The 14,147-nt window shown below is 28.3% G+C and overlaps 1 protein-coding gene across 2 annotated transcripts; it reads left to right on the top strand.

Moving 5' to 3' along the window:
- The first annotated feature begins 6,127 nt into the window (after positions 1-6,127).
- Positions 6,128-13,021, top strand: LOC135948966 (uncharacterized). Of its 2 annotated transcripts, XM_065498420.1 has the most exons (5): positions 6,128-6,533; positions 6,599-6,684; positions 11,680-11,763; positions 11,976-12,226; positions 12,516-13,021. In XM_065498420.1, the coding sequence occupies exons 1-5, from the start codon at positions 6,128-6,130 to the stop codon at positions 12,640-12,642; spliced, it is 954 nt and encodes a 317-aa protein (XP_065354492.1). In that variant the 3' UTR covers positions 12,643-13,021. The 2 variants fall into 2 exon arrangements, with proteins under 2 accessions (XP_065354492.1, XP_065354493.1); XM_065498421.1 differs by lacking the exon at positions 11,680-11,763.
- Positions 13,022-14,147: the final 1,126 nt, after the last annotated feature.

Here is a 14,147-nt window from a genome sequence, read left to right as displayed (position 1 = left end):
CATGTAGTAACAAAAAAAAAATTATTGTTTAACTCTTTTAACGCTTATGAGGGCTCTTTTTTAAGTTCTTTTTTAAGTTCTTTGATTATTCGAATGATTAACAAGTTAAAATGAATGAATGAATAATTTTAGAATAAGACAACTTCAATATTTAAAGTAAATAATAAAAACTTAAAATTTTATTTATAGCTTTTATGCCTTGCGCTATTTCTACATAATTTTTTTTTGTGTAACTAAAGTTTTGGTAAAGTTATTTCAAATTTCAGGACTCCCGTCAACAAAATAATTAGGTTGTTAGGTTGTCAATTTTACACTATTTAAGATTTTTTTTTAAAAAAAAGAAATGATGTTTTGATTGAAAAACATTTTCATAAGTACATTCGAAAATTTTATTTTCATTTTTTAAATTTTTTTTTATTTTTTATTATGTATTCTAAGGAGGAAAGACTTATCTTTAAATGCATTTTAAATACTTTTTAATAGGTATTGCAACATGTGGCCGAGCATAGTCAAATGAATTAGCTGCGTTCGATACAGGTTACCTGTAATAGTCTGGCCAGACTTCAGCAGATCATAATAGATAGGACCCTTTTGATCCCACCAAATACAGAGCATTACTATATTTCGGTGTCGATGCTGGTTGGCCGGGCTTCACAAATACACAGAGAATACAGATTCGTAGTAGCAACCGAATTTGTGTGTTCCCTTTGAACACACAATATTAAAGCAAAAAAAATTCTTGAACAAAATGTATCTTCCATTTTCTAAACATTGTCCTCTATTATGAGTCGTTGACAACACATGCAAAATTTATGAAGTCCCCTATTAAACATTCGCTAATATTTCGAGAAATAGCCAAAAGTCATCAAATATATTTTTAGGCATATCTTTGTAATTGGTTGTCCGATTATTCATCATACTAACTATCCTCTTTCTGATAGAAATGTTTTTATTAGTAAAAAAATAAATTTGTAAAAATTGTACACTTAGTTATTTTTTATTTAAAAAACAAACACAAACTGCGAAGCGTTTTGCTTGTCTGCAGTAACACCCAGAGTCTCAGACGGGAATCAAACCCTCAGATTAATAGTTCAGCACACTATCGACTGGTCTATCGGGGCACCCAAAAAATAACATAAAAAAATTAAATATGTACATATTTTCAAATATTTCTCAAAATTTCAATTATCTCGAGAATCCACCTTGGTCGCATTCTGAATTTAACGGAAGATATCGACCCCTTTGCTCGAAATTATCGTATGTTACATTTTTACATAGTAAAATATTATACCTATTTTCGCTATATTTATGGAAATATTACTACTTAGGTCAATTTTAACGTATGTGAAATTTAATTTACTAAATCGGTTTTTGTATAGCTTTTTTAATTTGGTATTAATGATACCAGCAAAAGCAAAAAAATGTAATAATAAAGCTCTCCTGTAAAATTTTGTATTTGTGACATACGATAATTTCGCGCAAAGGGGTCGATATCTATTTTGAGATATCTTTTGTTCAAGGAGGATTTTCTATGCTATAGCATGTTTCGATGAGCATTTCGTTTCTACAAATTTTAAATGACGTTGAAATCTGACTAACAGTTCTAAGGTTATTAACCATTTTAATTATGTATTTGTCATGGATAGAAATCAAACTAAAGCAAATTTCAAACTTCTGGAGAACTTTAAATTTGGCATGGCCATAGAAAAAATGTATACCGAATATTATCGAATTTAGAAAAGGTAAAGGTTCAAAAATTATTTTTTTTTTTTGAAATTTTTAATTTTTGTACGCGATATTTGTACGTCTATTAAGTGGAATAGATTTTACAAAAATCTGAAAAATAATTTGGTCTTTATGTTCCATTCAGAGGATACTACATATATTAAAAAAAATAAGTTCTTTCGAAACATTGTTGTCCAAAATATCGACCAAAATAAGGGTATATAGTACGTGACATAAAACGGAAGTAATTAATGAATCATGAGAATGAATTTGCGAATCGTGAGAACCACACTAAACCAAAAAATTTTCCTTTACAATCCGTCACATTTAAATAAAAATAATCTTTGGATGATTTTATAATAAATAAAATTGAATATCGTATGTGACATACCGTACGTGACAGATTTTTCTCTTATAGTAAAACAATATATGTTCGGTAGATATAAGTATACAAAAACTAAACAAATAAACAGAAAATATGTATTTGGTTTCAATAAACAAATTGATAATAGTAATAAAACAGAGTCAAATTCATTTCATACTACATGTTAATTCGGAGCTTTTAAATTAAAAACTTAAATATAGCCAGTCTAAACTATTATTTTTGACCTTCAAATGTTGTAGTAAGCTTTAAGTTCATTCAAATAGTAACATTTTAGTGTTATCTCCTTTTTATATCATCTTGAACAAAAGTTTCAAGGGTTTTTGTTTTTACAGTCGTGGTTGCCATTCTCGTGCTATTGTCCATATGTAATATTCTGTGTTGAATACCGACTTTTTGGTGGAGAAAATGGAAAGAAGTCTAAAGCAATGTGTTTTTCTAAACATAAGTATTTCCATAATTATCTTTGAGAGGTGATAATGTTTTCATATGTTCTTAATCTCCCAATGAGGAATGTATTGATTTTTTGATTACATAGTGGTGGCATGTGAATCTTTGTTACTGATTTGAATTTAATAAGTTAGACAAAATTAATTAGGGCGACAAAAATGGAGAGATTAAAAAAAGTAGAGTAATAGCAAAAATTTCAGCAATGAATGTATTATATGGTGGAAAAAAATATAAGAATTTATTAGGCTAATTTGAGTACTAAAGTAACGCCATTCTACCATATATCTACATTGCTTAGTTTTTCATGCTAAAGTAATTGTCTCATAATTGTAGATTCATCATAAAATAGTTTTTTATTAATATTGTTATTTTTTTTTATTATAGTTAAACAATTTCTAAAATGTGTCTACAAAATGATTTTAAGTAATTTTCTGGCGAAAAATCAGTTTTTTTTTGTTGTAAAAGTAATCACTCTGCACTGAAAAACAAGTTCATGTTCTGATTGAAAAACTGCAATTACATTACAAACAATTTTTAAACATTTGTTTTCCCAACAACAACAAAATATGTACATGTTACCCAAGAAACGGCTTTCTAAATTTACATATTCATAATAATTAAAACATCTTGCTTTTTTCAAACAAACACTGGCAAAGTAGTCAAGCGATTGCACACATTAAACGTAAATTGTGTCACATATTAATGAAGTAGAAACGAAAGAGAAAGAAAATTCATATTAACAACATTGACAGCTATAAAACAAACAAAAAAAAAAAACACTAAAAAACGCGTTTTGTTAACATGAAAATAAACTGCAAGCCATCAACAACTCTCAATAGTACAAAATCATATATACATTCACAGATGTTATAATGGTTCTATTTGTTTTTATTTTTATTTTAAATGGCTTTAGAGCCGACACAACAGCAGCACTCTTACAGCGCCTTAATATAAAACATTTGGTATTAAGCCCATCTTTTTTTTATAATTTCCGCTAAATACAGTTAACATTTTTTATGCTTATAATAGACCGTATAAACTAAGTTACAGGTAGAAAGCATAGAAAGAATAATAAAAAAAAGAGTGGAAAAAATGAAAACCAGCAACACTAACAACATGATTCTAAGTTGTTGAATCAACAAACGGTATTATATAAACTAGAATAAGAAAGCCAACAAGTGTTGAAGCCAGCTGAAGTATTGTTAATAAGTAAATCAAAGAGGAATAAAACAAGCTATTGAACTTGTTATATTAAAGATTGATGAAGAAAACTGCAATAAAAGCAGTATTGAAGAAAATCGATTTGTTTAATTAAAATAAATTTGACGTATAGGATTTCCTTATATGCAGTTGTTTCTGAAAGATTTATGATTCAAGCATGATATGTTACTCTTTCAGTTTATAAATAGAAATCAAAAGATTTTTGTGCTCACATTGAACTGTAAAAACGAAAGATTTAAGAAACAAACTTGATCATGTTTATACTAAATTCAAAAGAAAAATACATTACAATTTTATTAACAAGAAAAAGTGTTACATTCCGCTAAGTCTTGTCTACCCACCATAATTCTATAGTTTTGACCTTAAGTACAGATCTCTACAGAATTTGATAGAGTGATTAATTTCTTAAAACTTTAAATGACTTATGTCGAAATTGATGTTAATATCATTATATATAAATTATTTATTGTCAATAAAATATTTTTCTGATATATAGGTTATATGGGGGGTAGGGTCAAGGAATTAGGTTCGTATATAATGTCTAATTTTATCACGATACTAATTATTATAAGACAATTATGAATGTTTAAGTCTCTTTCTGAGCTAGACCTTGTATGGGGACTAGCGCCAAATGTTTCAAGATTTTCGCCATACATACTTAGAAATAATTTTTGCAAAATTTTATTAATATTGCCCCATAATCAACATATTCATGGCTGTTCAAACACTATTCCGGACATTTGTATGGCGACTAGGTGAAATTATGGACTAATATTGCTTATTTTCAATACCAAACAAACCTTATCAATAGAGAATGCCTGTTTCAGCTAGCTATCTCCTTTGGTTTGGGCACTATAGTGTTTTCAACAGACAGACGGACGGACCCAGAATATATATAGTTTTTGTAGAACCAATATTTCGATATGCTAAAACGAAGTGATAGTGGTTATAACATGTTAGATTGATATTAGTTATCCACCAACAACAAATTTACAACAGGTTACCAATTATTTAGTTTTTATTTCATCTTAGAGCTAAGTGCTGAAACTTTGAGCAAAATGTGATAGCTATCTTTTGAAGTAGGTATTAATATATTTAAAAAATTAGTTTTTGTATAAACAATTTGCTCGTACATATTTAAATATAAGATATCAATATTTTTTAACATCGGCAATCATTGTAAATTGGTACCGCAAAAATATTTCATGGATATCTCAAATTATACATTTTCCTAATTTTTTTTAACGAAATTTCAAAAATTCATAAACTTTTTATCGATTCGACTAAACACTAAATGTGGATTAAAAATATTGTGCCAACAGCTTTAAGCATAAAAATCTCCTCAGTACCACTTTCTGGGTCGATTGAGCGATGTCCGTCCGTGCATGTAAACCTTTTAATCGAACTACAGGTCGCAATTTCAAAGATAATTCTACAAAATTTGGTACAAGCTTTTCGAAGCCTATTGAATTTGGTTAGAATCGGTTCATAATTTTGTCTTTCTAAAGTAGTTAAGCTCTCATAAATACATTATTTATATAGATATCCAAATACAAATTAGTTTTCTATAAGCCGAACTCGCATTACCAAATTTTGTGACGATCGGTCCATAATTAGTCATAACTCCCATATAAAACCCACTTCCGAAAATCACTTTAAGTAGCATAAATATCTTAAAAATGTTGGTATTCAAATAAAATTCAACACACAATTCAATGTCAACAAATTTTATAACGATCTGTCCATAATTAGCCATAGCTACCATATAAGACCCATTTCAGAAATTAATTTTTACGAGAATAGATTTTTTAAAAATTTGGTATTCAAATAAAATTCAACACAACTATATATATACTATATATAGAAGACAATCCATGTAATTTTATGGCGATTGGTGCATAATTAGTCATAGCTCCCATATCAATTTTAAAAGAAAACTGTTTATAATCATTTTCTCGGATATCATTCGGGGTTGGCCGACTATACTTTCTTACTTGTTTTGGTATTAAATTATAATGGGTTATCGATTTCGGAAAATTTTTAAATTTTACATTAAAGCATCTATGGTTAAAAGAAAGAATTTATTGAAATTTTTAATTTTTGGAATTTATTAGAGAACACAAAAGAATTGTGCAACCTCTAAATGTTATGTGATTTTGTACAAATGTTAAGCATTTGGTTTCAAGATGACTGAGAATAATTCTAGACTTTGGTAGCATCGAAAATCGCAGAAGCGAAAAATAAATGTCACGCTAATATGCAATTAGTTCACAAATTAGTAAAAAAAAAACAATTATTTTTTCTCAAACAGTTATTTTAATGCATAAATTGTTTCTTTCTCATTTCAGCATGTTTAATCAACATAAAATAAATTCCTATATTTTACTGGCCATAGTAGCTACAAATTGCATTTTACTTACATTTGCCTATCCACAAAATGAAGTATATCAAAGACGTTTGCAACAGAGACAACAGCAACAGATTTCACCAGTTTATGCTGTCGGACAAGAAAATGTTGCTCGCAAATATGCCGTCAAACCAAATGCTTCCAAGAAAGTAGCACTTGATGATATTGAAGACGACATTGAGGGTAATCAAATACAGGAAGCACCCAATGGTTTCTCATGGTCCAATATGTTGGGTACTGTACTTACCATGTTCTTTAATGGTGCCGGCAATTCGCCCACAAAATCCGATGATGTTGATGGTTCGATTGGTTTCGGTGGTTCACCCTGGGCTAATGTTATCTCAATGGGTAGGTCTTTATTATAATTACTGTTTGTGTGAATGATATTAATTTTATTTTTTTTTATATTTTAGGTTTGAAAATCATTAACACCTTGTTGGGTGGTGGTGCTCCTAGCGATGGTATTGACAAAGTTGACAATGCTGGTTCTCCCATGCAGGTAATATTTGCTTTAAATCTTTAACAACATTTTTGGTTCTTATTTAAAGTAGTCTGCACATTTTGTTTTTAATTTGTATATAAATATTTTTCATTTTGGTTAAACTAACTTATATTATTTTTTTTTTGCTTATAAATGCTTTTATAATGACATATGCTGAAATTAACATAATTTTTAACGCGAAATTCATCTCTTAAGGCTTTTTTAATATTAGAGATTATATAATTTTAAAGTTTTCGTAGACAACATTTACAACTATTTCATGTGAAGAATTTGTGAAGTTTGCGAAGTCACCTTAAAACTGTTTTGAAAGAATTAATTCTTAATTCCATTTGCTTAATCAAATTAAATGTTATCTCTTAACTATTCCGTTAATGAATTCATTATGAATAAATTCATAGAATTAATTCCTTTTCACTTCAAATATATAGAATTCGTTCCTAAGAGAATTTGTTCATTAGAATAGTTCAAATTTTCTTTAATTCAAGTCTATTACAAAATAGCTTTAAAAACGTATTGAATGATTAAAGTTTTATTCATTACAAAGGCTAAGAGAATTAGTTCATTAGACTAGTTAGAATTTTCTTTACTTCAAGTCTATTACAAAATAGTTTTAAAAGCGTATTGAATGATTAAAATTTTATTCATTACCTATTCTATTCATTTAGTAAATGATTGAAAGCAAAACAAAACTGAACGAAGAAAACATATTTTAGTTGAATTTGTATTCTATTTAAATGAACAAAAACTTAATCATTCTAAGGCTGTATGAATTCTGTTATGAGTTAATTCAACGATGAATGAATTCTATTTAAATAAAAATATTTGAATGAAACTAAATAAATAGATGTTGGGAATTGATTTATGGAATGAATGGGTGAACGTTTTTAGTTCCAAATGAAGATATTAGTGTAATTATCTATATATATATAAAAATGAAATGGTCCATGTATGTAATGTCATCACGTGAGAACGGCTGGAGCGATTTGGCTGATTTTTTTTATTTTTTTATTTCCGGGTAAAACTCGGAAATTCTTTTTTGAGTCCAGTCAACTGTAATAAAAAAGCTCCCTAAAGTATGCAGTACAAATTTAGATATTTAATTTGCAAATAAATAAGAACAGGCTGGTGTGCGTGGGTTGGAGAAACTTGAAGAACTAATATTAGTAAATGGTACCGGGCGAAGCGGGGGCGATCAACTAGTTGTAAATATTTTTGAATGATTTCATATGATTTGTAAAAATTTTTTATGAATGAAAATATTCAAGTTTATTGTATACACTTTTACCAAATTATAACGAATCATTGGGATCATAAAGTAGATTTATATTTTATTGGCTTTTATATTAAAATTGGAATTATGAATGAGTGGTATTATAATCCAAATAATAAAATGGGTGTTTGTTTGTTATTTTTTAACACAACATCATAATTGTGTCAATAGAAAGTTGAATTTAAAATATTCTTTTCAATAGTGAAGCAGTATTTTAACTATTTTGGATTTACCCTTTACATCATCATAGTGTATTATACGTTTGTGCTGATATTAGTATCTTCCAATTCATATCATAGTAATGGAGTAGCCTCCTTAAAGTATACCATTTGATTCATAATAACAGAAACGTACGAAAAATATTAGTTTTTAACCTTTGAATATTTTGAATTGCCTAAATATATGTATTATTGAGCTTTTTTGTCCATTATTCTATCGGTATTTAAAATTTTACTTCTATAGGTCATTTAATAAAAACACAAAATTACAACATTAACGCGATTTAACTTTGGTGACCTCCAACTTTCGGAAAATGATTTTTTAGAAGAAAACATCACAAAACGTATGGAATATTTATTAGTACCAAAGACACAAGTATTTAGCTTTTGTGTCCTTTAATATCGCGCTACTTAAAATGTTAAGTCTGTAGATTATTCAAATATAAACCCAGAATGCCCAGTCTCACAAAACGGATCGAAAATGTATTGGCACCAAAGATACAAATATTTACCTTTCGAACGTTTGAATTCCCCAATTGTATGTTGTTAATGAGCTTTTGTGTCCTTTCTTATCGCGCTACTTAAAATATTAAGTCTGTAGATTATTCAAATATAAACCCAGAATACCCAGTTTCCCCCGATTTGTCCCCAAAACAGTCATAAAATTTCTATTTGGATTTCAATAAAAATTACCAAAAATATCATATATTCAAAGAATTTTTTAAATCATTGTCTCTTTGACCAGAGATAATTTCTAGTTTAGAAATATGACCCTTCGATTATGGTTTTTATAGTGTTTTCTGTCACTTTGTCCGAACAGATAGTCCGTCTCCGTTTAAAACCTACCACACTTTTGGACACGTTTTTTGTGCTCTTCAATTCTCTTTTAACAATAGTCCAATATCTCTCCGGACTTAGCTCCGCACAGGTTAGGGGATTTTCCTCTCTTGTTACAAATACCACATTATTATTGTTGTACCACTCAAGAGCTTGTTTACCATAGTGAGAGGATGCAAAATCAGCCCAAAAATAAATGGACACATTATGAATGGAAGCAACCTTTTTTTGTAAATTTTTTTTGTCGTTGATGTAAATTTCGGTATTTATAGAGCGGCAAAAGAAGCCAAACATTTGCTACAATGTTTGGCTTCTTTTGCCGCAAGTGCATATTACTTGCCATTCCAAGAACTTGTTGGGACATTTTGTCTGCTTTTTGGTCCTAAGCAAATATTCAACATTGCCTCGAGCATCAGCAACATACAAATTTTTACCCGGAAGCTGCGAACATGCGTTTCGCCAACCATTATGCAGCACGAATAGTTTTTTATAAAACTTGACTTCAATTTCCGTGCTCTGTCTTTGACCTCTAAACTTTTAGCAGCGTTCCTGTCAGGAACTTTTTGAGCCTTGTATGTTTTTGAACATCCATTGGCTTTAACTTTTCGTAGCAAATAGTCCGAACACTGAGCTAACTAGTCTGCTTTCCTATCGGATGTGTTGGGAGCACTTTTGAAAACGCTTTCTATTTTTTTGTCTCTTGAAACATGATGTGAAGTTTTAATGAAAATCGGTGTTAAGGTTTTTTAGATCTCAGTCCTTAGTAATTTTGTTTGTATGTGTTGTTGTTTGAACCACTTTCACCACATTTCTCAAACACAAGTAGTTGTGAAAAAAGTGATCTCAAAATTTTGTAACAAAAGCTCTGTTCAATAACTAAAAGTTGTTACTAGTTAGTAACAATTGTTACTGGAAAAGCATTCATTAACTCAAAAAACTTGCAAGTAGAGAAAAAATCGAGAGCGTATAAATTTTAGGGAGTGTTCTCTCGTTGCAAACTATTACAAGTTCTATTTAGAACTCGTAATAGTTAGCAGCTTATATTTCAAATGTTTTGTATCATTGTTTATTTATTTACAATTTTATTTCTGTGGTGAAAAAATGTCAAAAAAAGAATTATCAATAAAATTGAAGAAAATGTGAGTACTTATACATTTTAAAAGGAACTAAATATGAAAATTGCGTGTATAAAATAATTGTTACTGGAAAAGCGTTCATTTTCTTTTTACTATTATTGAGAATTTAAGAGAGTAATTTTGTAAATTTTGATTTTATTCTCTCGTTGCAAGTATTTACTGACCTAAAATTGTATTACATTTAAATTTATAAATTTAAAGATTTCTCAAATTGGTTAAAGTATTTTTTATCTGAAAAGATTTTATAAACACATTTTTCTGCTTCTTATTCCATAATTTAAACAAAAAAATTAATTTATATTTAATTTTTTTCAATGCCAAAGTTTGCAACTTAGTTTTTCAGTTTTAATTTTAACCCCCAAATTTCTCGTTAGTACAAAATAATCTGAAAAAATTAGAAAATATTATGTGGCTGGGAACGAATGTGTTGGAATTGCAGTTTTATTACACATACATATTAAGAAAAATGTTTTAAGTTTTTTGTCTCTCACAAGTGTATTGAATTCGCATATTACTTGTATGTGAGAAGAGAAAGAAATATTTGTTGTAGAAAAAATGAGAGCCTACCCTTCTTGTTATACTATGTTTCGAGCTGTATATGCATTAAATTGATAAATTTAAAGCATAAAATACAGAATTATTATCCTGATTCACATCACTTACCTGTTAACGGAAATTCAACACATATATTGCAAAGAAGCACTACTTGCAAGGTCGAAATCCATTTTTAAGCTATGGTTTCAATGGCTTAGAATTCTTCGAGTCCATGCAAATTATGTAAGTTATGTTTAATGTTTGAGTTCTTTTGTAAATTTTCAATAAATCGTATTTTTGGAAGGTAAAAAGTTTGTTAAATCCAATCTTCTCAATAACATAATGTAAAGAATAAGTATTTTCAAAATCTGTGTTAAAAATGCCTATAGCTTTTACAAATTATAATTTTCTTTGCAAAATAACATTGCTTCATATGTATGTATATAGATTTTTATAAAACTCATTATTCATAATTGTATAAGTAAAGTTCTCGTGAGTTTATACATGACAGTTATTTACTTTCTATTAAAGGAGCCAAGGACCCGATCTCGCAAATTTTTGAGTTTAAGTTGTAGAAAATTTCAATTTTTATTGTTTACAAAATGAAAAAACATCCATTCATGTGTAAAATTAATTTTTGTTTAATAATGAGATAAAAATCAAACAAAACGATTATAAAAGCATTTATAAGAATAAGAACTTTGTAATAAAACACAAAAAAAATGAAATGGAAAACATATTGAAAACCATTTAAAAAACAACTTCTTTTTTCTCTCTTTTTCTTTTTTCCAAACTTCCCGATTATTTTCATGTGTGTTTGTTTTCTGGAAAAAAAAATGTTACGCTTTTATATTAAACACAAACATACTCTCATGTAAAACTTTAAAAAAATAAAATAAACTCAAAATTATATACTGGTTAATGGTTTTGGTGGATTTTATATGGTTATACATGCTTGAATAAAAAAAAAAAATAAAAATATGAAAAATATAAACAGGGAGTCTTGGCAGCAGTATTATCAACGGTACTTGGTACAAAAGATCCAGAACAAGTGAATTCAATGGCCAAACAAGCCGGAGAGGTAAAGCAAACTTATTATAATTTTTTGTTTCTTCTTTCTTTACATACTTATTTATTAAACCAGTAGTTTTGTAAATTTATTTATTTTTTTATTATCTATTATGCTTTAATCTACACTATAGTTTATTTATCTGTTTTACTCTTATTCTCACACTCTTGCTTAAATTAAGAATTTTTATTTGATGTTTTATTATATTTCTAAATGCATTCTAGTTTATACAAATCGTCATGAATCTTTTGGATGCTTTGAAAACCTCATTCTCTCATCGTTCTTTGAATGCCCGTTCTTTGGGTAAACGTGATTCGGTAAGTGATGCCACTGTTGCCGGTATCTCCATGTTGAAGGGTTATGTCCGTACTTACCGCAGTGCTGATGAAAAGTGCTTGCAACGTTATATGTGCGAAGCTAATACCGAATGTCTACGCGAAATCGGTGGTACCAGTATTTTCTGCCAATTGGGATCGTAAGTTGTATTTTTATTCAAAGTTTTATAAACGGAAATTTAATAGGGTCATTTCTGAAATCGAAACGTTTTAAAATGTAAAGAAATTGCATAAAAAACTGTGACAAAGTTTTGGAACTTGAATCCTTACAAATTTGTTCAAACATTTTTGTTTCATTTGTATATTTAAAAGCTTTTAGTTTTCACTTGAATCTTATGTTTCTCTATAAAAATTTGTTTAGTAAAACTTTTCATTATTTTAAGAGCTTTCAAAATTTGTATTAATACCTATTATATTTATATTTTTTAGCTACGCCACCAGTTATCTTTTGGACCGTACCAGCGATGGTAGTTTCAACCAAATATACGAGGCTGGCCGCAGAGGGCGTTCCGGTTTCGACTGCAGTCAATTATATTTGGAATGTAATGAGGTTTAAGTCTATTTACACCCATTAATTTCATCTACTTAGGCTTGAACTATAGGACTGGTTTTTAAAATTCCCTGTATTTATTTTAGTTATTTTTCCCTTAAAAAATCCTCTGTTCCCCCTTTATATTTAAGAAATATAAATTATTTATTTATTATTTATAATGTATTTCTTTATTTCTAAGTACATATTAGTTTTATATTTATTTATGAATATAGTTTGTGGAAATCACAAAACGAACATTTAGATATCGTAAATAAAAGTGCATAAAATTTAAGTAATAAGCAATAACGAAGTAGAAATATATGTATGTTAAGTGTTTAACAGAAAATAAAATAAAAACTTTCGAAAATATTTATATGAAAACAAAATAATTAATAAAAGCAAATTAGCTTTGGAGTTATCATTTTATTTCTTTTAGTACACGTAAGTTAAAACATGCTTATATTCCACATAACAGTAAATCTCAAATTATAGCATATCTGAAGTTAAAAGCTTTATTAAAGCAAAAGCTTTTTTAACATTTATGGCAACATGTTGTGTTGTTGCTGTTAAAGCAAGTTTTGTTAAAAGCTTTTGTTCGCTGGTCATGCGTAGAATGAATTACAGTATCATTCATAATTTAGAAACTGTTGATAAGCCTGAATTGTGCATTGTGTTTAATAGTTTATTTGGGCAATTCCAACTTTATAGTTAAATAATTGAGTGCTCCTATAGTTATAGTTCCACAAATTGTTCTAGAACGTACAGTTGAAAATTTTGTCCATTTTAATATTAAAATTAATAAGATTATTAAAAATAAATGGAATTACAAAATATTGCAAATATTTTCTGTATCCAAATATTCAATTAATAGGTAAAAATCCAAAAAAAATGTCAAAGAAATTTGTTTTTTTTTTAATTTCCAAAATGGAAAATAATTTTCTAAATTCTGAAAGTAGAAAACAAACTCTAAAATATACATTACTATGGTTAGCAATATTTCAAAACAGTGTTTGTTCTACGACTTTTTTATTTCAGAATTTTTTGAAAATATAGCACTATTTTTATGTCACCCCAGAAAATCTTACCCCAGATATTCTGAAACAAATTTTCACAGTTTATATAGCTATTTGACTTTTTTTGCAAAATAAAAAACGTTTTTGGATTTCTTTTCAATTTGCAAAAATAAAGTCAAAAATTTTTTATTTTTAATTATACCCTTCACTTTCGTGAGAAGGGCATATATAAGTTTGTCATTCCGTTTGTAATTTCTACATTTTTCATTTCCGACCCTATAAAGTATATATATTCTGGATCCTTATAGATAGCGGAGTCGATTAAGCCATGTCCGTCTGTCTGTATGTCTGTTGAAATCAATTTTCTGAAGACCCCAGATATCTTCGGGATCCAAATCTTCAATAATTCTGCCAGACATGCTTTCGAGAATTTTGGTATTTAAAATCAGCAAAATCGGTCTACAAATGGCTGAGATATGAGGGAAAAACCAAGAAAACCTCGATTTTTGACCTATT

Source organism: Calliphora vicina, chromosome 1, assembly GCF_958450345.1.
Source record: "Calliphora vicina chromosome 1, idCalVici1.1, whole genome shotgun sequence".
In the NCBI taxonomy this organism is placed as follows: domain Eukaryota; kingdom Metazoa; phylum Arthropoda; class Insecta; order Diptera; family Calliphoridae; genus Calliphora; species Calliphora vicina.
The sequence above is the reverse complement of the archived record's forward strand: the minus strand, read 5'-3'. Positions and strand labels throughout refer to the sequence as shown.